At 39.6% G+C, this 27,955-nt stretch overlaps 1 protein-coding gene across 3 annotated transcripts; it reads left to right on the forward strand.

Annotated features, from left to right (window-relative positions):
- The first annotated feature begins 951 nt into the window (after positions 1-951).
- On the forward strand, positions 952-27,850 carry TECPR1 (tectonin beta-propeller repeat containing 1). 3 transcript variants are annotated; one of them, XM_026083124.1, is made up of 25 exons: positions 1,058-1,395; positions 2,416-2,648; positions 4,338-4,520; positions 5,014-5,136; positions 5,801-5,926; positions 7,569-7,743; positions 7,841-7,941; positions 9,418-9,519; positions 9,916-10,061; positions 10,897-11,423; positions 12,358-12,503; positions 13,487-13,642; positions 14,183-14,332; positions 14,997-15,154; positions 16,450-16,577; positions 16,851-16,953; positions 17,642-17,738; positions 18,143-18,222; positions 18,549-18,605; positions 20,119-20,293; positions 21,497-21,632; positions 22,690-22,782; positions 23,530-23,636; positions 24,346-24,465; positions 25,797-27,850. In XM_026083124.1, exons 2-25 carry the CDS (start codon positions 2,418-2,420, stop codon positions 25,995-25,997), a joined length of 3,621 nt encoding a protein of 1,206 aa, XP_025938909.1. In that variant the 5' UTR covers positions 1,058-1,395; positions 2,416-2,417; the 3' UTR covers positions 25,998-27,850. The 3 variants fall into 3 exon arrangements, with proteins under 3 accessions (XP_025938912.1, XP_025938911.1, XP_025938909.1); XM_026083126.1 differs by lacking the exons at positions 18,143-18,222; positions 20,119-20,293 and having other exon boundaries at positions 1,056-1,395; XM_026083127.1 differs by lacking the exons at positions 20,119-20,293; positions 24,346-24,465; positions 25,797-27,850 and having other exon boundaries at positions 952-1,395; positions 23,530-23,618.
- The last annotated feature ends 105 nt before the right edge of the window (positions 27,851-27,955 follow it).

Genomic DNA, 27,955 nt, shown 5'->3' on the forward strand with positions numbered 1-27,955 from the left:
CGCCGCTGCCTCCCGCTCCCCTGGACGGTGCCCCCCGCGGCCGCCGGGGCCGGAGCCGCCCGGGAGGTCGGGGCGGGAGATCCGCCTACGATCTGCCCCCGGTGCTGTTGCGCTGTGTGAGGCGGTGGCGGCTTTGCGAGCCGGCGCCGCAGCAAAGGGCTGCGGCGGCTCCCCGCGGTAGCGACTCAGCAGTTTTGTTTGTATCCCGAATCGCCCGGTCGCGCCGGGGGAGGAGGAGGAAGAGGAGGAGGGGGAGGAGGGCGGCTCTGGCTGGTCTGGTGTCTCCAGCCCGAGAGCACCCGGCAGCCGCCGGCGCTCGGGCCGGGGCCGCGCTGCCCTGACCCGCGGCGGAGCGGCCGCAGCCCGGTGCCTGGAGCGGTTTGTAACCGCCAATTCTTTTGGCATTCCCATGATTTTCCCCACACTCTCTGTCTCAAAAGCTTTTATAAAAAAGCAGAAACTGCTTCTCCCTTATCTTTGCTGCCTTGAATATCTTAAGTCGGTCCCATCTGCATTTTTCCTAACTCCATACTCTTTGGAATACTTGAAACTTTACATTTTTGTGAGCTGCTCCAGTTACTCTCTTGTCTGCCTTGACTGTCATTGAGTTCATCTGTATATTTGCTCACCTGTGATACACCCAAGTATCACTTTTCTTTATTATCTGACTACTCTAGGCAGGTATCTTCACTGCATTATCCGTAATGCTTCCTTGACTCCAGACTCACAGGCATTCTGGTTATTTAAGATTAAATGCATTATGTTTTCTGCTCTTATACAGACTGTTTTGAAGAATTTTAAATGCTAATTCTGAAAGGCTTATTTTCGTGAGCTTTGTTTTCCCATTGGTACATGCACAATTTGGGATAAAGCACAGAGTGCTACTACCTCCCAGCAACAACAAGCAAAACCTAAAAAGCCAAAACTAGAGGATTCATCATAGGAGAATTTTGAGCCTTAGTCATTCTGTATTGCTATATATTTTTTCCCACTGTTACCCTTTTTTTCCCGTTGGGTTAATTTATTTTAGAGTACTTACCATCATCATCTCTCAGAAGTGAAGGATATCAACACAACAGCAGATGAGACTTTGTGCACCTCTGGCCTTCTCCCTCCTGCCCTCTAAAACATCCTCCCTGGGCTTCCATGTGAATTTACTGTGCTGTTCTTAGATATAGGCCTCGCTGTTTCCAAATTCTCAGCAGTTTTGCTTTCACCATTGATGTGCCCAGGACTAGTCAGTCCCTCTGTATCACTGCTAATTATCAGTCAGAAAGCAGGCAGGCAAGTCTGCTGAGGCTCGTGTTGAAAGCAAAGTTGCCCTTTGACAACAACGAAGCAGTGCTGCAAGCTGGTTCTAAGCAAGGATTCCCCTTGTCCTTCATTGGTTTGGATGTGAGTCCTCTTTCTACCTTTGCTTCCAGTTACATTAGCTACATAGCTGGGGCCCAGGAAGGGAAATTCAGAATACTCATTGATAGTCCTCACTGTCGCTCATAGAGAGTAATGGAAATTTTTTCAGTTTAATGGCCTCCAGAAGGCCAACTGACAGAAAAGGTCTGTAATGACCTAGAAATAACCTAGCCCTTCTTGACTTCTGAAAGGGTTGGCTTAAGATAAAATGCTGACCCCTCCATTAAGAGTATGGCTGCAGTTCCAAGAAAATGGCAGCTGATATGGGATAAAGTTGTAAGTGAAAAAAATGGAATGAAACACAAACAATTCTGTGCAGTCAAACAGTGCTTGCAGAAGGAATAGTTTGTATGTACATTTAGGTGTATGCATGTGTATACTTAAAGATCAGATCCCAAAGTGGTCACCAGAGTACTTTGGAAAGAGGTTTCCTGGTAGCAGTAGACACTACCCAGAATAATCTATGATGACCATGGATTAAAACTAGATGTGCACCTACAGAGAAGCTCCTGTCAGCTCTTTCCCTTCGCACTCGTGTGGCTACGTTGGCACGTGCCAGGAGGAGGCTGCTAAGGAGATACAGATACTCCGGACTGGGATGAGCAGTGTGGGCAGGGCATTACCAGTTCTGGAGAGTGAAGCCTTCTGCTATAAACTCTCCCGTGCTACTTCATCCTCGTGTCTCAGTGCAGCCTTGCCTTCCGTACTCAGCCTGCTAAAGCTGCCATATTAATGTTGTAAGGCTGTGTAGTATTGACAATAGCGTGCTGGCAGGAAGACCTTTAACTTGGATTTTTAGAGCCATCTAAGTGTTTAGATGCCCAGCTCTTACTGAAAGAGATCTGGTTATCTGCTTCATGTGGGCTCTTTTCAAAAGATCATTCTTTACTTTTTATTTGATATGACTGATGATGGCTCAGAGTGGAACTGATCTACAGTAGGTTCAAGATCCATTTCTTAAAATTGTCATTTCTATTAATAACTTGGTTTTTTGCCTTTCAGACATGGCCATGTCCAGTTCCCTTTTGTGGGCTGTCGACATTTTTGGGAGGGTTTACACTCTATCTACTGTTGGCCAGTATTGGGAGCTCTGTAAGGATACACAGCTGGAATTCAAACGGGTCTCTGCAGTCAAACAGTGCTGCTGGGGAATAGCCTGTGATCATCAAGTATACACCTACATATTCTCAGGTGACGTTCCCATTAGATACCAGGAGGAAACCTATGAGAATCAGGTATGAAACGTTATGGGTACCTCTGTTAGATTGCCACGTATTCTTCAGAAGGGAATGGCAGCAAATCCTTAGATCAGTTGTCTCTGTGTGTTTTTCCCATAGGAAGATTGTTTGGTTTTGCTTTTTTTAATTTCTTACCTCATGTTTCTGAAGAATATGCATGTACCATATAACAGGCTATTCTTTTCATACTTTAATTTCCAAATGAAGATTATACTTCCCCATTCTCACCAAAACTGGACAATAGTGTCAACTATGGCCTGTTTTAAGCAAGCCATTTCAGACTGGGACATTGCCCCATTACACCTCATGTGTTCCTTTCCTTAGTGCCAAACACACAACCCCCTTAAGAAAATTCCAGTCCAGTGTAGCTGCCAGGCAGTAAAGTTACATCATCAAAAATATATTATTGTTAAGCAAATACTGTTTTTCTGCATTTCAAAGAATTCTATAATAAAAGCTTAACTATCTGTTAAAGTACAATGTATTTCCAACTTCTTTGCACAGAAGTGTGGTTATGTGAGATGGTCCTTTCTATGTGAGATACTTCAAAAGAATGCCTTTAAAATAATATTTTAAAGGAAATCTATCTATTTTGTTTTTAAGTAAACCAAAAGTCATTTGAGAGAGAAAATTAAAGAATTCTGTTCTGCTCATTTCTCTGCTTTCTGAGGGGTAACAGGATAAACAGAGGTTGAGGAGAGACATTAGCTTACCTGCATAGGTAAAAATACAACAAACTAATTTTATAAATTGTTTAACACTGATACAACTTTCCAAGCATTAGTTATGTAAACATGTTCTTTAAAAAATGTAAAACTTTAAAATCTATTTGTTCTTTTTGTTTGTTTGTTCTAAGCTATGAAAAGAAGGAAAACAAAATACTAGGAAGCACAGAAGGAAATATTCTGCAAAAGCTAACAACAAAAAAATTAAATCTTGAATAATTTATAGATAACATGCAAAGCAATTTTGCCAGATTCCTAGTAAGCATATATAATATTTTGCATAACAATTGTAAAAGGATCTTGAAGCATTCATTTTCCTCGTACTGTAAGATGGAGGGCAGTTTTACATGACAAATTTTCCTAGTATTTCTATAGTGGTTGAGTGTTTGGACAAAAATATCACAGCTGCATTGGCGAAAACTCTAGTGAGTTATTTGTTCTATAAACTGGTTAAAGCCAGATTTGCAAAAAACTCTTGGTAACATGAGATACAAGGAAAAGATTTATTGATGTAGTTATCCTGACATACTTTCTGGCATAGCAGTTATGCTGTTTTTCTAGGATAGGCAAGATATTAGTTATCTTTCTCTTGGGGATTAGATTAGAGATCCCAAAGCCATTTATACAGCATTATTCTAATGCTACAGTTTCATGGTGAACCACATCACCAAAGGAAAATGCACTACTTATTAGTAAACTATATCATCAGGTGTTCCTCTTTATGTAGTTGCAATTTATTTGGCTGGGGGTTAGCTCTGCAGTCAGCCCGCCCTTGATATTAAAAGCAGCTTCCTCCAAGGACGGTGTTAGCTAGGGCCTAGAGTGTGAACTCTCATTCACCACAGGAATTCTTCCTCTTCAGTGCAGAACAAAAGTGTATCCCTGATGACCCCTATGGCTCTGTATATGTCCAATGAGGTGATGTGATCTTAAATAAAATAATTGTTATTATTTTTGGCAGCGCTGGAATCCAATTGGTGGCTTTTGTGAGAAATTAATGCCCAGCGACCGCTGGCAGTGGAGTGATGTGAGCGGGCTAAAACATCAGCAGCTTGATAGTTTCACACTGCCTTCACCACACTGGGAGTGGGAGTCTGACTGGTATGTGGATGAAAATATTGGAGGGGAACCAACAGAGAAAGGGGTAGGTGAACAATACCAAAAAGAGATCTGTTCTGGGAATCCTCAGTCTGTAAAATAAAAGGCACTAACTTCCCATAGCCAGTTCCTGCTGGGAAATAGCTCAGCTGTAATACCGCACAAGGAAGGATTTTGTCTGGAGGCTTTTGAAGCCTATGGGGATGTTTCTATTTATTTATTTATTAGACTTGAATGAACTTTGGATCAGGCTATGAAATGTTGGCAACTGGATATCATTCCTGTTTAAGATCTTTACTGTAAACAAAGTAAAATGCTTTACTGTGTCCTGTTTGTTCTGTATGTATCATGCAGAGGCATTAGGACATGATTCATAAATCATTCATAGAATTAGTTGATCTGTTAATCAGAGTTGTTAAGACATGCACAATAATTTGTATTATGTTTGTAGGAGTGACTCTTGTGCACAATTGCTCTGAGTTATGATTTCCAGTTTTCCCTTAGTCCTGATTTTCATAAAAGAAACCCTCTGTTTGCAGGGTTGGACTTATGCCATAGACTTCCCCAGCACCTACACAAAGGATAAGAAATGGAATTCTTGTGTCCGACGCAGGAGGTGGATCAGATACAGGAGATACAAATCACGGGATGTTTGGGCAAAGGTTCTGGATTTCATTTAAATATGAACTAAACTGATTTCTGGAAAAAAAAAATCAACCGGAAGTGCTGAGAAATTGGCTTTTTATCACTGCTCTGTAGGCTGGACATGGATTCTTTGGCTTCCAATCTTGTAATTCTTGCAAATTGGGATTTTTCATAGAAATCAATGGTAATAAGGTGCCAAATCCCTTGGTAATGCAGTGGGAGTTAGATGCCCAGCTCTTTTGCAGATTTGTTAAGTTCCTTTGGTTGTATGACCAAACATTTTTCTTTCAAGGTAGTACCTGTTTAGCATCATTCACCTAGCTATGTCCTTTATCTGTGTGAGTAATTATTGCTTACTTCCATTCTGAGAATGTGCAAAACTGTAATCTGTGATGTTCCAGCTTTCCAGTTCAATAAATAATGCCTGTATAGGGTAGTCTGTGAGCAAAAATTTCCTCTTGGTAGGGGATGAAACACAAATTCCTTCATGCTGCTTCAGCTGTGTTTCCCCTCTCTGCATATAGCAGCCTGGAATGAGAGGAAGAGGCTTCATTCTCAGCCATTTTAGAAAGTGATATATAAACTAATTTACAAAAATTGAGTTAAGCCACCAGCCAAATCACCACGATCTATTTGCAGTGTCTCTTCCTTTGTTCTTAATCTTCCTTCTCTTTGCTTCAGATTACATCACATGATGATCCAGATCAGTTACCAGACCCTTTCAATGATATCTCCATTGGAGGATGGGAAATCACTGATGAGCCTGTTGGCCGTTTATCAGTGTGGGCGGTTTCTTTACAAGGAAGGGTATGTGCATGTTCCATCAGTTTTCTCATATCAAAGTTAATATTGAATGGGAGGTAAATGCTTTTAAAGCAAAGCAGGTGCGTTACCATCTTATGGTGGTAAGGAACTATGCTGGTGGTGTGTCTAGCAGAGGATGTAAAGCTGCTTTAGGACTGCATTATTTAACAACCTACGTTCTAAATGGAAAGGGAGGGTTCAGGACTAGTATCTCTCAAGGTTACGGAAGCAATAAACCAGTATAAACAGCTGAATCCTAAAAGTCTGTGCTGAATAGTGTGCTATATTCTGAAAAATGCTCATGAAGACAGCAGGGCTGCGTGCAGAGTATGGCACCACTAACAAAGAGAAGGAGCCTTAAAACCTGATAAAGATTGTTGCAAAGCATTGCACCATGTCTCTGTGGTGAAGAGTCAGAAGTTAATTCAAGGAAGAGATACAAAATGGTTTTCCAAAACTTATCATTGATCAGGAAATGTAGGCTAGCCCTAAGTGGTGTTTTGAATTGTTAGCTAACTGGATTTTCCCCTTAGTCCTTCACAGACTGGCCTTTTGCTTACTAAAACTCTGGGATACTAGGTGTGAGATTGCTATTAGAATCTCCTGACTTGGCAGTGTGGAATCCAGCTCTGGAATGCTTTTAATTTATTTTTTGTTGAAAACGACATCTTTCATTTTTTGGTTTTAGGCCCATCGTAAAGTCTTTCCTATTTTGCTGTGTGCTATAAAGATTTGATTCTGCTTTCCCTCCTTCATTCTTACAGCATGTATCTGAGTAGCCTTCCTTTGTCTCTAGACAATTCCTAACTTGCGGTCGTATGGGGAAGAATGTAATAATCGTAACAGGTAGTCTGAGATTTCATTCACACTTGTCCCTGACTGGAGAGGGAGGCAATCTTGGTTAAATTGTTTAGAATAAAATTCCCTGTGCCTCAGGCTTCCCAGTAATAAGTCACAGCATCCCACTCTGCAATTTTACCTAACGGATGTTGTAAAATGCTTTAATTTCCCAAGCAAAAGTTCCCAGAGAAAATAAAATATTTCTAAAAAGGAGGATTTTGCACTCAGCAGTCATATTTTGGAACACTCATATGCCCACCACATGGTGCTTTCTGTTTGACCTTCCTATTTCCACCGTAGTCTCCAGGAAAGTGCACAGACAGTAGGGCCAGACTAGCAAGTGGGCTGGATGCCACTGAGGGCTGTACAGAGAATGGAAGCTCTGCTCAGTGAAAATGAGGTTGGGCTCTCATCTAACGATAATGTTTTTGTGTTATATCTTTGTTCATTCCTGGTTTATTTAACATGCCTTGAAATCTACTCAAGTGTTTTTAAATGTTGATATATACGCGGACTTTGTAGCAGTAGGTCATATGCTCAGTCCGGATTCACTTGCATGATGAAAGACAGGCTGTAGAAACACCTCCTCCCTTAGTACATAAGGAAATGGACTTTAACTGCGTAACCAACATCAAAAACTATCCTTAAAGGTCAGTGTGCAAACACTGTTTAAAAAAAAAACCTTGTTATTAAAGGCGGATTATTCTTTCCAGTCCAGGTTGTCTTCATGCTTGTCTGACTGGTTTCATTCTTATATTGGTATTTTTCCAAGAAGTGGGGTTTTTTTTTCTTTTTCTTTGTCTAGGTATGGTACAGGGAAAATGTTTGCCATCGCAATCCAGAAGGTTCTACGTGGTCCTTAATCGCCACTCCTGGAGAAGTTGTACAGATCAGCTGTGGACCATATGACCTCCTTTGGGCAACTCTTTGGGAAGGACAAGCTATTGTGAGAGAAGGAATTGACAGGAATAACCCTCAAGGTAAATCTTTGTTATATTTAGCAGGGAACCCCTCTGATTTGTAAAGTGTAGAATAAGAAACTAACCTACGATGGCTTCCTGGTTTTGTTTCTTGCAGGAATTTCCTGGAGTATTGTGGAATCACCAAGCTCTGAAAATGGGATTATGCACATCTCTGTGGGTGTTGACGTGGTGTGGGGTGTTACAAAAGATAGAAAAGTAAGAGGTGTCATGCTACGTTTTCCCCTGTTTGTTTTGCCCCTGCTTTTTCAAGCTTGCATGTAACTTTCATAGGAAATATTGGTGATTTGAACTCCCTACATTCATGGGGAGTCCCAGTCCCCCTGTTGTTATGGGAATGCTCTGTGCTTTGTAATGTAAATAGTTGTGTGTAACTCCAAGTAGACTTTCTGCTTTTCTCTGAGAAGGAATTTTCTAAAACCAGGTCACACAGATGTGGTAGGTGTGTATGTTGCGGGGGAATGTGAGGGGCCTACTATTAAGGGATATTAAGCATCAAAATTAAACGGAATTCTGGCTGCCTTGCCTTGTCTGCAAAGAGACAAAGCCTTGTCTCACTTGCTTCCTAGGTTTTTAACTTAAAGTCTTTGAGAACGTCCTAGAGTGCTTTTGTGCTGGTGGTAATCAAATCCCTTCATCTGCCATCCGAAAACATTAATGATTTCTGCTTGGGAAGAAAACAATTTTTGATTTCAAACACTAAGACATTGTAATACTTCTAGATTCTTACTCTGACATTGTAGTTTTCAGAATTTACAGACAATTTAAGATGGATAATATAAATGAGATTCCTTGTGGCCTGTATGGCTTAAGGGCTTCTTTACCTGAGGAAATTACATAAGTGAAATACAGGAAGTGATTTTAACCAAAATAGCTATACCACTGGTATAACTCCCCCTTTGGCACTTGCTTTGGCATAAGGATAGGTATGGCAGCTGTAAATAATTGAGTTACCTTGGTTTAATGAGTTACTGCTTGTCAGCTGAGCCATGGTAACTGACTGTGTTCAGCCTGCTCCATCTGCCAAATAAAACCACTGTAAATGTGGATAAGCTAATATGTTTTCCTTCAGATTTGCCATAAGATAGTCAAGTCTGTTATGTGATTCAGCTGACAAACAACTTCCACAGTAGCTGCTTCCCATTATATGGCCACATCCTACTTCTAGAGGTACCCAGCCCACAGACAGACACTTTCTGATAAGTAAAAGTTAATCTAAGAGAGACAATTCTAAAAGCTCCACCTCTAAAAAAAATCTGCAGTTCTCTCTCTTAGCATTGCTTTTCAGGTTTGAAGGTAGAAACACTATTTGGAAGTCCATTCAGAGTGACCAAAAATAGCCTTATAGTTAACATGTAATAGAAAATATTTTTCCAGTGGCAGAGAGACTAAGACTGTTACAGAAAGTCATAACAAAATGTCTAGATCATCCTTGTGGGCTTTTCTGGCTCTAGTTGGGTCACACGTACACAGAGTCTGGAAACTACTAAGAGAATTACTTTATCTTTACCTGATAAAGGAAATGAGCCAATGCTCATTAAGAAGGCTGTTGCCTTCTTAAGGCAATGTGGCAAGTTAGTATTGGAGATTAAGAGTAAGGGACTAAATTCTAACTGTCTGCCTGCTAGTACAGAAGGAGCAAACTTTAGACTTTCGTTGTTGTTGTTGTTGTAGGTGTGGTTTAGAAGAGGTGTGAACTCGCATAATCCTTGCGGAACAAGCTGGATTGAAATGGTTGGAGAAATGATGATGGTAAATGTAGGCTTAAATAACCAGGTAAGACAGCTGTATACCAGTTGTGAAGACACTTACATTCCTCTTTATATAGGCAGTATTCACACGTGTCATAAGGACTGTCAGCAGTGCTATATGGACAGCTGAACAAGAGGTCCATGTGACTGAGCTTCTAGGAAGGAGTGCATAGCCAAATTATTTACCAGAAGGTAACAGTCAGCATGCCTCTTGTATGACACATTCAGGTGCAAACAGTCTTCTCTTAGTGGTACAGACTTTTATATTTCATCTACAGTATCAGCACTATAGAAGAATGCAAACGGTAAATGCAGAGTCCAGCAGATTCCTGCCCTGAATTTTCCAGCACTGCACCTTTTTGTGGATGGTGTCTATCTGCATTCCATGCCATTTCCTTCCTCAAGCCCTTTGCTTCCCTAGGTCTGGGGAATTGGCTGCGATGACAGAGCCGTTTACTTCCGTCAAGGTGTCACGCCAAGTGAGCTCAGTGGGAAGACATGGAAGGCAATTGTATCTGGCAGAGAGAGTGACAGATCTCAGACTGGGAGCTCAACAAGTCTGCTCAGGTACTTAATAAGATACCTTCTCTAAACTCTATAAGCCAGGGGTTTCAATGATGGGAGATATTTCTGTACATTCACACAGTACAGACATGGAGGAGGGGGAAAGTGTCTCTAACCATTATACATGCCTAAGAGTATTTGGGGTTTTTTGCCATTAAAGTTCACTCTGAGTAGAAGCTGATATTCCCACTTTGGAATTCACTGCATCCTTACAGTAAAGTCTATGTCTCTGGGATTTGCTATTGCTATCAAGAACCAGTCTCTAATAGGATGGAATGTTACCTGTGAAGGAATGTCATCTCTACTTAATGATTTTCCTTCTCCTGAGTGTCACGGTCCCATTTTCTTTCCTAGGGAGGTTAAATCAGCAACTCTCTGCGGACTGCTGACCTGTTGGCTGTGCGAGTGGTGCCAGCGAAGCTGGGAGTGCTGCAGAAGCCACTTGTTTAACCTTATGAGTCAGAACGTGCTCTGAGTAGAAGCACTCGCTAGCTAAGAGAAAAATCACAAAGTTAATGGGCTCTAAAAAATCCTATTTATTATTTGATATTCAGAAAATATGATGTTGTTTCAATGTTTTCCTGAGAGTTGTAGGCAGTCAACACTGCTGATTGTAAAGATCAATCAAACATCTTCCTATGTCTCAGATTTACTAGACTGGTGTGCAGAGTTATGTTAGACACTTTCGCCTTGATGATAGTTTGACCTTTAAAAAAAGAAGTCTGCTGTTTCTTTCCTAAAGCTGAAAGGCTGTGTCTGTCTCTGTATGTCTGTGGTCTCAGGCCTGTGCTAATTTATAATGCTTTGAATGATAATTAATTATCAATTTGTCTTTCAGTGCTGGCTGTTTCTTTACTGATGATATTCAGAACCAAGCAAATGCGATCATTCATGGTGATGCAGATACTTCCTCTGATACAGAGCTTCCAAGTGTATCCATGAACCTTGCCAACACTCCCCCGTTGGGAGCTGCAGCCAGCAACAGTGGTAATGCTGCAGGCAACCAGACAGCAGAAATAAGTGCAAATTTGACGGTGGATCCTCTGGATTCTGATCAAGGAGAAGCCGGTGTTGCTTCGACTAGTAATGAGAAAGCTAATCTTGAAAAACATAAATCTTCTACCAACCAGAATCCTTCTGCAGAACTGCAGTGGACAAACATTGACTTAAAGGAGGCCCAAAAGCACCCAGTCCTCTCCGTCAGCACCTTTGCGGAAACATCCAGCCTATCTTCCCTGGGCATGTTCTCTGTGGGAGCTGAAGAACAGTATGGAGCTGATGAGCACCCACTGTGGGCCTGGGTGTCGGGGGGAGGCTGTCTCGTAGACTCACACAGCCCGTTGAAATGGTTCTCTGTTCCATCAGGTACTCTCCACTCACCACAACCGACCCTAAGTCCCAATCACAATTTATCTTGCTGCTTTAAGAAGGATGATGATGATGATGATGATGATGATGATGATGATTTTTTCAAACAACCACCATAGCTCAGAACCTCCTAGAACCCATTTGCTTTTATTGCAGTTTGTTGTTACGCTCCATGTCTGAGAATAGTGCTGCATGCACTTAGCTGCAAAGCACTTTTGGATTGAGATCTGATATAAATGTAAAGGTGATATTTCTCTGAGTTTCTGGCAGAATTATGCAAAATAATCAGTGTGCTGGAGATGCATCTAGTTTTTCATGGCACTGAAACTGGAACTTCGGGCAAAAGAAAGCCATAATATCAGTTGGTAGTAACTGAAAGCAATTAAGAGGGCTCCCTTGAGAGATACAAAATACCACAGTAATGCCTTGCTGCTACCATTCCTACTGAGACAAGGGTAAGATAGAGAAGTTACTTTAAGAGGCGTTGCGCATGTGAGCCCAGCTGATAGTTGGATAGGGTTAGAATGTAGATTCTTGACAGACAGTGGAATAGAATCACGTTTTCAAAATAAACCAATTGTCATGAACTGTGGCTTCCTAATATTTAGTAACAGTGTAACTGTTCATGCATTATGTTATCTAATCTTGCAGTTTAGTCACAAAATCTGTAAGATGTATATTCTACCTCCCCCTGCTATATAGTTCTAGCTCTGAAAGATTCTATACAATTATCTAGTGATCCCATTTATCTGGATTATTTATGAAGTCTAGCTATAACACACTGATTCCAAAGTACTAACTGGAAAAATTACATTAGATTGGGTTGATTTGGTCCAGTGTTCAAAGCAAGATTGTGTTTTTCCTTGCGTGCCTGTTTCATGAAATGGTATTCAAAGCTCACTGGAGTTTATTGGTTTTGATTCTGTTCTAGGTTTGACATCCTCTGTGCAGTCTCTTTCTCTGTCTATCACCCCAGCACAGACAGCAGCATGGCGAAAGCAGATTTTTCAACAGCTCAGTGAAAGGACAAAGCGGGAACTGGAGAATTTTAGGCACTATGAACAGGCTATTGAGCAGGTAAGCAATGAGGACGCCTATTTGTTTCTAGTAAGCACTTACATCGGTCAGTGCTGGGCATCAACAGTACTTTTCAGATGTAGTGCTCTGAACTTTGTCTGCCTTATGTTCTTGTCCTTATTTCTGTCTGACTGCTGCCCTGGAGTATCACTCTCCAGGCTCCCTGTGGAAAACTAGCAGTCTATCAAACCTTCAGCAATCGGTATGTAAAAACATTAGCTTGACCGTTTTGTTCAGGAGGTAATGCAGCATCAATCAGCATTTTTAAATACACTAAAGCCTCAAATCCACAGACATTTGAGAAATGTTTGTGAGCAGTGAAACAAGTATGAATTATTCTACCACAGGATGAGGCTCCTTAATTGAAACACAGACTCAGGTGAGCTTTTTCTCTCTGCAACCATCAGGGGATTAAATAACTTGCATAAATAAGGCAATGATAGTAATGTCAATAACAGTATTTAAATAGCAGCACTTCTGTTTAAAGTTCTCTTTGACAAGATTCCTACTGCTCTCTTCAGATTCCTTCAGGTTTTTGGTCCCTTCATTGCTAACTGCAAAATGACATATGCAGTTGATCTGATTAAAAAACACTTGGAGTTCACAGTTTTAATCAAGTTTAAAAGGATTCTGTCAAAAGCCTTTAAAGTCAGAACAGAAATTGTGGTATTTTCCTTGCTAAAGTTAACAAGGAACACACCAGAGTTGATTAGTATCTGTGTGATAACACGGTATCTCTGCAGAGAATTCATTAATACTGATGTACCCATGCTACTTATACCTTATTATCCAGTTTTACCAGTTTTCATTTTGTTTTCAGCTCTCTGAATGCTTTGGTATACTCTGTGTCAAAGTTAACTGATACGATAGAGACTAACCTGCAGTAGGGATTCCTTGTTATCACAAGAAATAATACTTGTGAGGAAGGAGAGGAGTCATAGAGTTTGTTTACCTGTTCTTGTAAACTTGTGTTTGTGTTACAGTCAGTTTGGGTTAAAACTGGGACCTTGCAATGGTGGAGAAATTGGAAGCCTCATAAATGGATGGATGTTCGAGTTGCACTTGAACAGTTCACTGGGAGTGACGGAATGCGAGACAGCATCCTGTTCATCTATTACATGTATCATGAGGAGAAAAAGGTGTGCTCATTTGAAACCCCTGGCAGAACTGCACTTGGCAGAGGAAACTATGAAGGGAGAACAAAGTTTTCTAAATGGAGGCAAATTATGATACACTGTTGTTCTGAATTTTGGAAACCAATTCAAATGTAGCCTAGGGTAATAGCAAATTAAAAGCTTTTCTAACTATAGCTATGTTACCCCCCTGTCAGAAATTCCAAGTCAGCAAGCATCCACATCACTTAAACCATCAGCTTTGCACTAATTAGGAATTATTTTGGAAGTACAAAATGCTCCTGTTTGTAAAGAAAGAACCATGCATGGCTGGCCAGGGTCTTTGTAAATTGGGTTGATGCATATTGGCAATATGACACAAGAGCTAATGAAGGATTGTATATTTAGCCCCACTTCATGAACGGGATTCTTCCTGCACTAAGAATTAATTCTTTGCTATACTTGGCAGGAGCTGAATGTTCATAGTCCTGAAGTGCAAACGTGTTGGTGCTGAGGAAGGTATATCTGAGTTTGCCTTAATCACAAACATTTTTTCTTTTGTCCTAGTATATCCATGTGTTCCTGAATGAAGTCACTATTCTAGTTGAAGTTCTGAATGAAGCCAAACACTCCTTTGCCCTGTATACACCTGAAAGAACGAAACAGAGATGGCCAATCCGTCTAGCAGCCACTACAGAGCAAGAAATGCATGACTGGGTAATACTGTGAATTTTCCATTTCAAGCTGGCAATATTTGAAGTAAAACATAAAGCCTAGTCTCTGAAATCTGAGCATTACACTTACAATATCTAGGGTCCTTATCTATTTTGACAATAGGATTGGGTATCCAAAAAGTCCTGTTCAAGTTTATTTAGAGGCACCTGAGGCTTCCTGTCTCCTCTAGAGTTTGCAGACTTCCTGATGCAGCAGTTTTCTACGGTAACACCAAAATTGTTTTCCTTCTGGAAATCTCTGGGTATGGATTAGGCTACGAATGAGTTAGGAGTTAATTCGGCTAGTCTTTTCTTCTGTGTTATCTGTTGTCACTGCATAGCTCAGAAAAAGCTGTTTTTCAGTGATGGATGTAGGGATTCTTATGTACAGACAGTCATGCATATGTACATGGAAGTAGTGGAACACCTGAAGGATACTGCATAATGATCGGATATTGCAAATCACAGTAATTCCAGTGATTCTGTTCATACTTTCTAAAACGCTGAATTACAATGCCTTTGAGCAAAAAGCTGCTGATTTACTTTGCTGATTTGCAAAAGCCTGTAAAGGTGAAGCTTTGTTTTGTAGTATTAGAGCATCTATATTAAATGCTTGTTCACATTGTAAAAGGAGCCTTCTAGTTCTCTGCTTTTTCCTTGATTTGTAGCTGGCTTTGCTGAGCATGTCCTGTTGCGAGAGCAGACGGATTCAAGGCCCTCCTTCCCACCATGCCATTTGGTCAGTTACTTGTAAAGGAGACATCTTTGTTAGCGAGCCAAGTCCTGAACTGGAGGCTGGACCACACCTGATGCCATGTGATCAAATGTAAGAGCTTCCAGAAGCTATTCTCTCTGCATGGGAGGCCATCCAGCAAAGACGATCTTTCATGCCAAGTCAGTGGCTTTGCAGGGCTGTTGGAATCTCTAGTACACTGCAGATGTCTGTCCATGACAAGGTTAATGGCTGCCTTCATATTCCTGAGTGCATCTGAAGAAATTCATTAGGTCATATTTTAATTCTTAGATGCTGGAGCTATTCATGTGATTTCAAAAGCCTTTCTGTTTAAGATTCCATCAAGAATGACTTGAAAGGTTTTCTGGATTGCATCTTAAATAAAATAATAATCAAAATTAAGAGACGGCCTGGACTGAAAGTAAACCTAATCACTGTAATACTAAGGTAGTTGGAGCTTTTGGTAGTATGAGTCAGGAAATCTGAAATTCTGAATCCTCCATATTCACAACAGTCCAGGAGCAACTCCTTTACAGCTGAACATTACAACTATGAAAACACAGTCCTGCATGCTCTCCAAGCACAGAAATAGCAGCCTCAGAACTGGCAGGTTAAAGACGGATCTTCAGTTTGAAAAATGTCTGCAGTTGCAAGTTATTTGCATAAAGTGTCTTTGAATAATAACACGTGAGAAATGCTTTAGTCATTTTCCTTCCAGGGCAGGGCACCTCGAGCATCTGGAAAATCACAAATCATGGGGGATCTGTGACCTAGATCTTCTCTTATAGCCGTAGCTGAAGTACTCCTCTGCAATCACTTCTGTTTCCCCATTCTTCCCAAGACAAGTACCATAGCCAACTGGCTACAGAAAGCCCCAGTAAAGGATTAACCTGCTGAGATGGAGATGACTAGCGAGAAATCCTCTATGGCCCCTTGTATTTTCCAAGCTCCTTAGCAGATCTATAAATCATTTTATTTTCTTGTTAGATAAAGAAGATTCCTAGGTTTAAAAAAAAAAATTGAGGGTGAAAGTAATGCTGAGGCTGGTGGTGGCCACTAAAAGGTAAAAATACTAGCAAGATCATCATAACTAGTATTTTAATAAAAAATATAAAGCATAAGCCACAAAATTAAATGAAAACAAGACTTCAAAGCCTGAAAATTCAAAGTGAAGGCAGAAAGGTTCCTTCCAATTACTTTTCAGTAGTTGTTTAAAGGAAATACTTTCAATTGTCAACTGCCTTCACCCACTGATTGGACAGAGGTCGAACAAACTGGCAACTAAAGCTGCCTTTCTTTAAGACAGTTAAGGTGTATGTGGGGGGAAGCATGCATTCCTGATGGTTGTGGTGTGGACTAAATGTAAAATACTGTCCCGTTTCTGGCAGGTTTTGGCGTCAAGTTGGAGGTCATCTTCGAACGATAGAGTGCAATAACCGAGGCGTAGTGTGGGGCATAGGATATGATCACACAGCCTGGGTTTACACTGGTGGATATGGGGGTGGCTTCATTCAAGGTAAGGATGATTGTTCTGCTGTGGTGTACACGCTTCTTGCTCTTGACTGGTGTCAGCTATTCAAACTACCGTCCTTCTTTTAGCCTGTCTGACTTGCAGAATTATACAGTGGACATGTCACACATGAGGAAGAACTTGGCATTAGAGTTTTATATTTTCAGCTTAGAAGTGAGAAATAGGATAACTACCAACGTTACTGTGGCTACTGGAATTTAAAATGCAGTGTCTTTAAGGTTTAGCTTTGTCATAACCCAAATGATTTATTTCTCACAGGACTGGCCAGTAGTGCTGATAATATTTATACGCAGTCAGATGTGAAATGCGTTTATATCTATGAGAACCAACGGTGGAATCCAGTCACTGGATATAGCAGCAGGTTATTTACTCTATTTTTTTAGCGTGTTTCTTACTGTCGTCAAATGAAGCATCAAGGGGTTCTAGCTTTTCAAAACAGTTATTATAGTTAATTCTATCTTCAGTCTTCTTCAACATTTATTATTAACCTGAGATTGAATATGTACAGTCTTTGAACTTCCTAGATCTGTAAATATTCATTCAAAATGCATTTATAGCAAAGCATTACACATTTGTGTTTTGTGAGTGCACAAAATTTGCCTGCTTACAACATATTTCAGTATAAAGGCCATAGATCAACAGTTTGTATTAGGAGCTATGTATTCATGTATATATTGTGCTAAATATGTTGGGTCCTTGAATACTGTATTTGAACAGAAATATCTAAAAAATATTCACGTCTGGATGTCTGCGTCAGAGAAACTCAGGACTCACATTCCAGTTTTAAATCATAGTGAGAAACATTACTCTCCAAAGAAAAGTTTGACGTTGACTTCGAGTCTGGTGTAATTGGAAGCATTTGTACAGATTACTTCCCACTACCCTCCTCATTCATGTGATATTTCTAAATATAGAGATTAATGACTGAAGACTGTTTCATATATGAAAATAGGAAGTGCTAGGAAAATAGGAATATGCTTTTTTCCCCCCTTTTAAATTCTCTGTTGCTGTAAATGACCTTGCATTCTTTGTAAACTGTTTCATCACAGAGGTCTGCCCACAGACAGATACATGTGGAGTGATGCATCTGGCCTGCAGGAGTGCACCAAAATGAATACAAAGCCTCCTTCACCGCAGTGGTCTTGGGTAAATTTTGTTTTAAAATTCCTTTTACTAAGAAAGGAAGGGAAGGCTTAGGATTTGTCTCAAATGACCCAGATTTTTCTTTCTGTGTTTATCATAATATTTAACCTTGGTTTCCCATTTATACGTTAGCAGTAATTTCCCATAGTTAAAATAATGTTAAGCACTGAGTGGGATTTTTTTTGTTTAATTGTATTTAGACTTCTGTTACTCATATCCCTTGTCTCAACTGAATTTCTAAAAAGACAGACTTGGGAACCTTTGTATGAATTTATATTGCAAATATTAGAATGTTTCTAGCAAGCTGTTGCAGTCCAAGCAACAGAGAGGAAATACTGAAAAAGGTTATTTTTATTATACATTAGGGTTTTTTGTGTTTCTTATTGAAACTATCCTTTTGACAATAGGTATCCGACTGGTATATTGATTTTAATACATCGGGTGGAACTGATCGTGAAGGCTGGCAGTATGCAGCAGACTTTCCAGCGTAAGGCGATACCTTCTTCTACTTAAAAGCCTAGCAGGCAAATAGCATATTCAACTCCTCATTTCTTCTAGTTTGCTGGTTTGCATGTTAGCCATGCTTTAACAGGGGAAGTGTGTCTTGATTTCTCCCTCTGTGTGGAGACGCTAACACTGGAGTTTGCTGGGGAGGTAGGGCAGCAAGGTGAACTTAGCAAACTGTCGAGTTTCAAGTATGACAAAGTCAGCGGGTGTCTGATGGGCAGATCCATGACAGTCCTGTCAGGCTGCCACTGAAGTTGCAAATGTTCTGACATCCTTGTGAACATGTATTTAAATCTGTTCTGGCAGGTCCTACCATGGTCACAAGACAATGAAAGACTTCGTCCGACGGAGGCGCTGGGCAAGGTGAGGAACTAAGATAAAAATACAAGTGTGGAACTCAAACACCGACTGTTCCCTAAAGTCCCCTTTAGTTATGAGGGGAAGATCTTTTCACACAATCGACAAGAGCAATAGCAAAGATATGTGCAGTAAACAACCCATCTCCAGTAGAGAAGCTCACATTCTTTAATATGTAGCATTATGGCTTTCATTTTAAGCCTTAAGAGGCAGATATCCTATTTGCTTTTGTGGGATCTGTAGATAAAAGCCAGCTAGTTATACTCTGTATCAGGTTTTCCTTATGGTAAATGATTACTGTATGGTAGAGTCTAGATACATTAGTACTTACTAGGTCACTTGTAACAACTGGTAACATGTACCTTTTATATTAATAGTTTTAACCTATAAATTCCACATAGCACGTACTAGGCCACAGATAATCCCAACTACATTTAAATCAAGAGTACGCTATTCAGATGGAACCAGAGAAAATAGCAAACTATCACCATATTCTATTAAGCAGGGAAAATCTGTGCATTCACTGTTTTTCTGGCTTTTCTATGCTTTCTTGTACTAAAGTGCCTAATAACTATGCTAATAAATTGCTGTGAACCTACAGTTACACACTGTTCTACAATGGCCACAAAGCTCGTATTCTGGCCCTTGTACAATACCTTCTAAGTAAGGCCCTGGGGCATCAAACTGTTGTTGTTCCAGGATGTACAACAAAAGAAGTGGCATCCAATCAATCTAAATGGTGACTTGAAATAAAATACACAACTTGAGAAATACCCTCAAGCCTAAACATTTCTCTTGTTTTAACTATTAATTTAAAATTGAAAACAAACAGGAAACAGCTCAGGGCTGGATCCTGGTTTTCAGAACTGAAGAATGGAGGAATGTCCCAAGTCTGTAGGACGTTCTTTATACATAGAAATAGCTATTCTGATGATTGATTCAATATAGTTTCCCTAAAAAACAGCACTAGTTTGTTGCAGTTCCCACAGAAAAATGTATTGATTCCCAAAATGACCCAGCTCCAACTCTTTAATATAGAGCTGTCGTATCTCTGCTTACCTTGGAATGCTCTGTTTGCTTTTTAATGGTCCCCACCAAAAAATAAATTGTAAAATGACTCCTGTAAGGAATGAACCAGGTGTAGAGTTCTTCTCTCTGCAGTGGAGTTCTCAGCTGGGATCAAACATTCATTATCCAGCTGTTGCCAATGAAGTTTTAGAAAGATAGGAAGCAGTGTAGCACAAGCTGCAGACTTCTTCATGGGCCTTGGTTTTAGAAAGTAACTTAAAAAAAAAAAAAAGCTTTGTGAAATCAGAACAGATTTAATATTTGTCAAAATTCAAAACTTGACTCAAAACATGAGTTGATTGTTGTAAATCTCTTCTGAACTAAAAAAAACCTAGTTCTTATAATACCTAATTAATGGGAGGACTTGGGCATTGTTTGCACTGGACAAGGGAGTAAATTCAGTTGTAGAAAGTGCATGCTTCTTGATGGGTTTGGGGTTTTTTTGCTTCAGAAAATGTAAGATAGTCACCAACGGGCCATGGCTGGAAGTGCCTCCTGTTACCCTGTGGGACATCTCCATAATTCCCAGTTCAGATGCAGATGATGAAGAAGCAGTAGCACTGTGGGCAATCAGTGACAAAGGAGACGTGCTCTGCAGGCTTGGAGTGACACAGCAAAATCCAGCTGTAAGGCTCCCTGTTTATTTTTATTGCCTTATTTGTCTATTTAATGTAATTATTTGAGTACATAAACACATCATGCAGTGTCCTCTCTCAAAGCACCGTGTTAGCTTTTTTTCCCTTTTGTGTAACAGATTTGAAAATCCTCATCCATCAACTATAATACAGTTTTCTGCACGTTTCTTACAATTTTGCTTCTCTTCTATAATCTACCTTAGCTTGTGCTACTTCATTTACAGTAACCTCTCTCATCCATTGTATCTCCTGGAGAATTACATTTCTTTTATTTCCACTTTCTGCACTGATAGCTTGGTTCCTTTCTTTTTTCTTTTTTGAACTGTTGATAATGTGTATATTCCATTTAAATAAACTGCCCAGGGATAGAGCTTATCTAAACTATGACCCAAACCTAATATCCATTGATATCAATAGGAGTATGTTCGTTGTTGATTTTTGGGGGGGGTTGGAGGGGGCTTGGAACTGACTCTTCTTAAAAGACAGGTAGACGTGGATGTTCCTATAGATTTGTCTTTTTTATGAGCTATGACAGAAATAGCGAGTTAATGTCCAGTAAAACATGCAGAAAGATACATATGGCCCCAGTAACTTCAATAGCAATAGTTCTTTCCTAACAGTAATAAGCATATGTGGGAACACCAAATTAAGACTGATATGTACTAATTTTAAGCCATATTTACAACAGGAAAAAAATAATAAATGGAATTTGAAGAAAAACTGCAAAAAATTGAAAAGTTCTAGGGAAGATTTTTTTCTTCCTGTCAGACCTGTTACAATAGTACAGATCTGTACAGCAGTGCAACAGCAAGAACTGGAATTCTGTGTCTGGAATCTGACCCCCCATGTTGGTAGACTTTTGTAGGACTGTTGTTCTGTATAATCAAAAAAAGAGGTTATTTAAAACAGTCTCTAGCCCACCTGTTTAGAGACATGTAGGTGCTTAAATTCTAGTGATCTCAACAGAAAAGGCCCTGCTACAGTTCAGCCCAGATATTAATTTCAAAGAGTTAAATATCCAGATATCTTTGAGGATCAGGCACCTTGTTTCTGTTCAGTCACAAAGGTATATAAAAAATATTTTTCAGAATCTTTTTCACTGTCTAAGATTTTTCCTATTTGGTAATAATCAGCAATGTTTTGTCATGGAGTTTTTAACCACTGTTTCACAACTCATCTTCCATGATTTGTTAGGGAACATCCTGGCTTCATGTGGGAACAGATCAGCCCTTCATTTCCATCTCAATTGGAGCATTTTACCAAGTGTGGGCTATTGCGAGAGATGGTTCTGCATTCTATCGAGGTTCTGTGTCTCCAAAAAAACCTGCAGGTCAGTACTTGTAAACTGGAGACTGCCATTACAGCGGAGCTCATTAGCCTGATGCAGCTAAATAGCTGCTGTTTCACTACTTACATGCACCTGTACTAGGAAATTTAATATATTCAGATCCATGAAGTGTTTTTTTTTTATTATTATTATTATTTTTACAGATTCATTCATGTCAAAAGTGTTTTCCCATCTCCTGCTCCCTCTTTATCCTTAAATTCCTGAGCTCAAATTTCCATAGAAAGGTCAGGCTAGAGAACCAAAAGAGGGAATGGAAGGCATTGATTTATAAAAGCAGATTCCTGTTCTGTACACGTAATTGGAAAGGAGATGACTGACTTCTTCAGTGCTTCCTCTATCCTTCTCACATCATTCAGTTGCATTTTTCTGTCTTCAGAAGGGCTGGGAGAGAATCTTGTTAATATAGCATCCACCAGATCTCCACGTACTCTCTGTCAGACAAGTGGAACCCTTCCATTGTGGAAAACCTGACACTCACTGGTTCCTGCAACTTCATTTGCTTTAAAAAAAAAAAAAAAAAGGCTGGCGTTTTCAGAAGAGCCTAAGATAGATGCCCAAATTTCTTTGAATTCCAGTAACTGTTTCTTTTTTGCAAAGGAGCAGACACCAGATGGAAGAGGACTTTGTGCTGTTTTTCTCAGTACTTCAAAAGAATTATTTCCTTGTTACGTAGATCTATCCTACTAGCTAGGAAATGTTAACTTTTTTGGATACAATCTTCCTCTTGCACATTGTGCAAGCTCTGCTATGCTACCATGTCTGAAAAAGACATGTTTAGCACAGGCCTTTCCAATAGGCATGCAAAACAGTGCATATGAATAATAATCCTGTTAATTATAGCAGTTAATCTGCTTTTCCCTGTGGGATGTTTAAAAACAGTGTATGTGTCTGTCAAGACCAGCTAGTAAAAATATATCAAGTATAATGTCATTCACCAGTTTTGTGCACTGCTGCATGTATCAACTGCAGACTTTCCTGAGAATTCTCATAATATAATTGTGTTTTCTCAATGTTTTATTCAAGTATTTTTGACTTTTAGGTGACTGTTGGTACCATATTCCTTCACCTCAGAAGCAAAAGTTAAAACAAGTCTCAGTAGGACGAACTTCTGTGTTTGTGTTGGATAAAAATGGTGAGCATTTTTTAAATTATTTATATTTGTTAGAGGCACTCAGAAAAAAAAAAGTATAGATCAGATAGATTGATTTAAAAGGAGAGTCTTAAGTCAGATCATCTGTTTGGACAATTTACTGTTGCTCTAAGAGGAATAATATTTCATATTCAAAGAGATGGAGTAGGCAGCCTGCTTCAGTACTGTTTTTGAAGACTTGTATTTTGATACATTTGGTGCCTTAAATAACAATCCAGCATCTGTGCTATTTTTTGGAAAATATCTAATGAAGATGAATATCAAAGAAGAGAATTGCATGGAAGGATTTTTGTCTGAAATCCTAGGAAGTACAAAACTGGAGAAGAATACCTTCCTTTTGCAAAATCTAAAATTACACCATCAATACAAGACAAATTGTGAGGGCTCCTCTTGTAAAAGAAAAAAGCCTTTAACACTGGTCTCCTTCAGAGATGTCCATCTCATTTGTTTTACTTCTCTAATGCATAGTTCTTTATATAAACATTTTCCCCCAAGAAATTTTACAAAATAGAGTATCTGCTGTTTTTCAGGAAAGTTATAAAGAATAACTGTAGAAATATAACTTCCAAAGGAGGAAATTATATCTTCCTTCACTTTAACACATTAGTCAAAAGCATAATGCATTTCCACAGAACATGGCAAGTATTAACTACTGATTTCTTGTGTTGTTTACTAGCACATTATACAAGTAGTCATCCAGAGTTGTAATTAAGACTGTTTATTTTATAGGCAATCTTTGGTATCGGCAAGGTATCACACCAAGCTACCCTCAAGGATCTACTTGGGATCATGTTTCAAATAATATCCGTAAAATGTCTGTAGGGCCGCTGGACCAGGTGTGTATTAGGCTTTCTTGCATCTTATTAGTTTATTAAAAATTATGTTTAACATATTTTTCTAATTAAATTAAATGTTCTTCAGAAACAATGTTTTTTTGGTTTGTTTGTTTAGTTTTATTTATTCCACAAGGTGATTGTTTAAATACTGGTATCCTGACAGCAACACAAAATCAGGCCAATGAAATAGCGATACAGCCAGCCTTTTGCTGTAAACACCTTTTCCTTTTTCTTTTCCTTTTTCTTTTCCTTTTTCTTTTCCTTTTTCTTTTCCTTTTTCTTTTCCTTTTTCTTTTCCTTTTTCTTTTTCTTTTCCTTTTTCTTTTCCTTTTTCTTTTCCTTTTTCTTTTCCTTTTTCTTTTCCTTTTTCTTTTCCTTTTTCTTTTCCTTTTTCTTTTNCTTTTTCTTTTCCTTTTTCTTTTCCTTTTTCTTTTCCTTTTTCTTTTCCTTTTTCTTTTCCTTTTTCTTTTCCTTTTTCTTTTTCTTTTTTAGAAAAAAAATGAGAGTAAATCTTTCCTGCGAAGTCTTACTGTTTAGCAATGTTTTCACTACAGCTCCAGTGTCTAGTTCTTTGGGTTTCTCTCTGACTGAACTGAGCAGTATTGCTCTATACAAGGGTGAAGACTAATTTTAAGAATTTTTAGAACTTGAATTTCTGGGAAGAACAGCACGTAGAATACATTTTATTGCCTTTTTTTGCTTTCTTAAGGTCTGGGTGATAGCTGACAAGGTGCAAGGAAGTCACAGTCTGAGCTGTGGGACAGTCTGCCATCGGACTGGTGTTCAGCCCATGGAACCTAAAGGGCTCGCGTGGGATTATGGCATTGGGGTAAGTGCTGGGGGCATAATACTGCTTTAGAGCTGGTATCCAGCTTCCTACTGATTAACTGGCACTGCCTTTGAAAGGAAGGTGCCACGCTGCTTCAGCAGGTCAACTTTCTAAGGCTTGCGTATAGCTGCAGGAAAGTGACCTGTTCTTCAGTTTTACTTCCTTTTTTAACTTAATAGAATGGGTTATTCAGTTATAACTGCAAAGTCATTTATTTGCATTTTACTAAACTTTAGCTTTTTTATAGTGGTTACAGAGTTCTGAACACGGAAAATTAAAACTGGGTAGGAGAAAGTTAACTGATAGTAAGTATTCATTTTGACTAGGTCATTGTTATAGTAGAAAAAATAATAAAGTAACATTTCAAAACAGTAGATTCCTTCCTATTCTGCACAGGATTATTCCTCACTGTTGTTGCTCTGTATTACCCTCAGTTTTGAGAAAAGTTATTTCAAGGTCCTGGCCCCTCTTAAATTGGTGGAAAAACTCCCGTGGCTCTGGGTGAATGCCTGACCCCGCTCAACTCCCCGTAACAAAAATCACCCTCAAGCTTTCTCTTCATGTATCTCGCTGTCAGGGAGCAGCAAAGGCTGGCTGCTCCCTCGGGGACAGGAGCCGGGAGCTGAGCGCGGTAACAAGGCTGGCAGGGCAGGGCAGCGGCAGCGCCAGTAAGGGTCTGTCCCGTAGCCCTGAGCGGGGCAGGCCTGCGGGGCAGCCCAGAGCCCAGATCATCAGACAAGGCAGGTCTGAGGTGAGGCCGGGAAGTCTGTCCGTGGGTCCGGATCCGTGGGCCCATGGCTAGGCACAGGCACGGCTGCGACGCAGCAGGAGCGGGACCAAGCGCTAGAGCCTCAGCTAAAAGCGGCTGCCCCAGGAAGGGAAGGGAAGGGAAGTTGGCCCTGGCTGCAGTCGCCCCGCAGAGCTGCCTCGGAGCTTCTCACCAGGTCACCAGGGCCCTCAGGGGCACCAAGCTGCCTCTGAGCCCAAGCAGCCAAACTGCTGGAGCGGGGGCCCTTACACTCGCCCATTTTAGGTGTTTTGGTCAGAAAAAGCAGCAAATGGGAATGTTGAGGTCTGCACGTGAATTTTAAAAGACTAGGTACATATGCATGTTGGTTCTTTGGGAGTTACATACGCTGTCACGTTTTTCGTTTTGTTTTACAAGGAGCCTTTTTTCTGATTCAGGCCAGAGCAGGACAATTTTCCTTACAAAGAACAAATAGTATAAAACAAATAGTATAAAACTAGCAGTGTATATAAAGCATCATACCAAATATTTTAATTGCAGGGTGATCTTTTTTCTTTTATATTTCTTTATCATTCTTTTATAGGGTGGATGGGAGCACATTACAGTCAGAGGAAATGCAACTGAAGCATCTAGGGTCATTACACATGATACTTCGGAGGAAGACCCTGCAAGATCAATGGATTTAGAAGACGACGAGAGTAAAGGGAAAACAGAACCTTCTAAAACCACCCCTTTGATGGTCAGCGAAGGACAAGAACTGGACAGAAATGCTGTCAATTGTTAAGTTCTCACTGTCTACATCTTGCAAACAAACAGTAGTCAGTATAATTTAAAAAGAAACAAACCCCAAATGTGTACTGCTGAAAGAAAAAGACAACCCTTTTGTGCTACTAATGTATTTTACATTAGAACTGGAATTTGTAATGGAGTAATTTAAATAGTGGTTTCCTCTACTACATCATTAGTAAAATGTGACTTGATAGAACTGCTACTTTTGTCAAAGCAGGCAGGCATTGTAGCCACAATGTATTTCTGATCCTTTACCATAGCTGCTGCAAAACTATATGAATGTGAACATCTTTGCAGATGCTCACTACGTTTATTTTATTCTTTATGAATATTACACTTCCCTTTACTACGTTTCTCACATACTCAGGCATCTTGCACACTATACTTTACATTCATTTTTGAGCAGGAATGAAGATTTCAAGAGTCATTTCAGAGTCACATGAGCACTTTGCTCATGTATGTCCTGCTTATATAAGCATGTAATTTGGTCATGCTGGTCTTGCTTACATCAGTAAAACTACATACCTGCATATACACACAAACTTCTGTACAGCTCAGCTTAGGGTGCAGTTACCAGGAAGGGCCACTTTCGGCTATCTTTGCTCACAGTGAGTGGTACCTTCCTCAGCAAGTGGAACCACTGGTGTCAGTGGGACTATGCAGGAAGTAGAGTACGGTCCTATTTCGTTTGAGTAAAAGTGATAAGGTCTCATTCTAAAGTGTCAGACCAAGGCAGATAAAGCATGTTTTTTCTCCCTCTTAACTGAAGCCCCTGATAATCAAGGTATACAGGTGCCTAAATAATGAAGTTGGAAGGAACCAGACACTTTTGAGGAATTAGGCTATGTTCCAGCTGATTAAAAATTATGCTTTCATCATAAGAGGAGGTCTTAAATAAGATTCTGACTTCACAGTGGTAGGAATGCGAAACAACTTCATTGATATTAGTGGGGTTTTGCCAGGGTATACTAATGTGGGTTCAGAACGAGGCTCTGCTCTTTGTTTACTAAGCGATTGATTTCATCCCTTCTTCCAAAAAGAAATAACTTTTTATTCTCAGAAATGCTTTGTTTCTGTCTTGCTTAGGAATTTTAGTTACTGTGACGTGAAATTATTCTTTAAAATCCACTCCTTGAGAAGTGCTGGGAAAGCTTCCTCTCCCACCTGCTTCAGGAGGGTACCAAGTTTCTCCCCGGCAGCCGTTTACAATTGTTTCTCCTGTGTGTGCGTGTGTGTGTGTGACTGTGTATGAAGTTATTTTTATATGAAGAATAATGTGGTGTGGTCTCAAGTACTGTATTCGTAGAAGTAAAACTAATGTTTGCACGTACTTAAATATATTTGTTATTTTAATGCCATGGAAAGCACTGTTTCCAAGTCCAAATGTGAATTAAGATTCTTTAAGATGCTTTACTGTTTAAAGAACCTGTTAATTTTTCCAATATGTGATTATAGGTTTGTTTTATATACATAAATTGTTGCAAGTGTCGTAAATAACATTTGTGTTTGCATTAATACCCATGAATAGGTTTTGCATAATTCTTGCACAGCATCTTGTCCAAATAAATATAATAGCTTTATCATGTATTTTTAGAGAATTATTAGGATTGTATTTCCTCTGCATCTTATCAAAAAGTCAGATTTTGTTTTTTCTGTTAATATTTGGTGTTTACATGTTCAACAGTCAAACTGATACTATACAATAAGCTTTCTAATGTAATTTTGCATTTTCCCTGCATTGCCAAGTCTCACCTATTTTACTGTAAAAAGTTGGGTTTAAGTGAACAAAAGGTAAATTATAAAATGTTTGGCTACTAAACATTTGCCATCTGAAACAATTAGAAAACGGAGTAATTTCAAAATAATGTCATTGTTATGGCCAGTTAAAATAAGGAAAATTTACTGTAAATTTAAACAGTTTTGAAAAATAAAAGTAATTTATCAGAAAAAAAC

The sequence above is a fragment of the Apteryx rowi genome, unplaced genomic scaffold (genome assembly GCF_003343035.1).
Source record: "Apteryx rowi isolate R43461 unplaced genomic scaffold, aptRow1 scaffold_6, whole genome shotgun sequence".
Classification (NCBI taxonomy): Eukaryota; Metazoa; Chordata; class Aves; order Apterygiformes; family Apterygidae; genus Apteryx; species Apteryx rowi.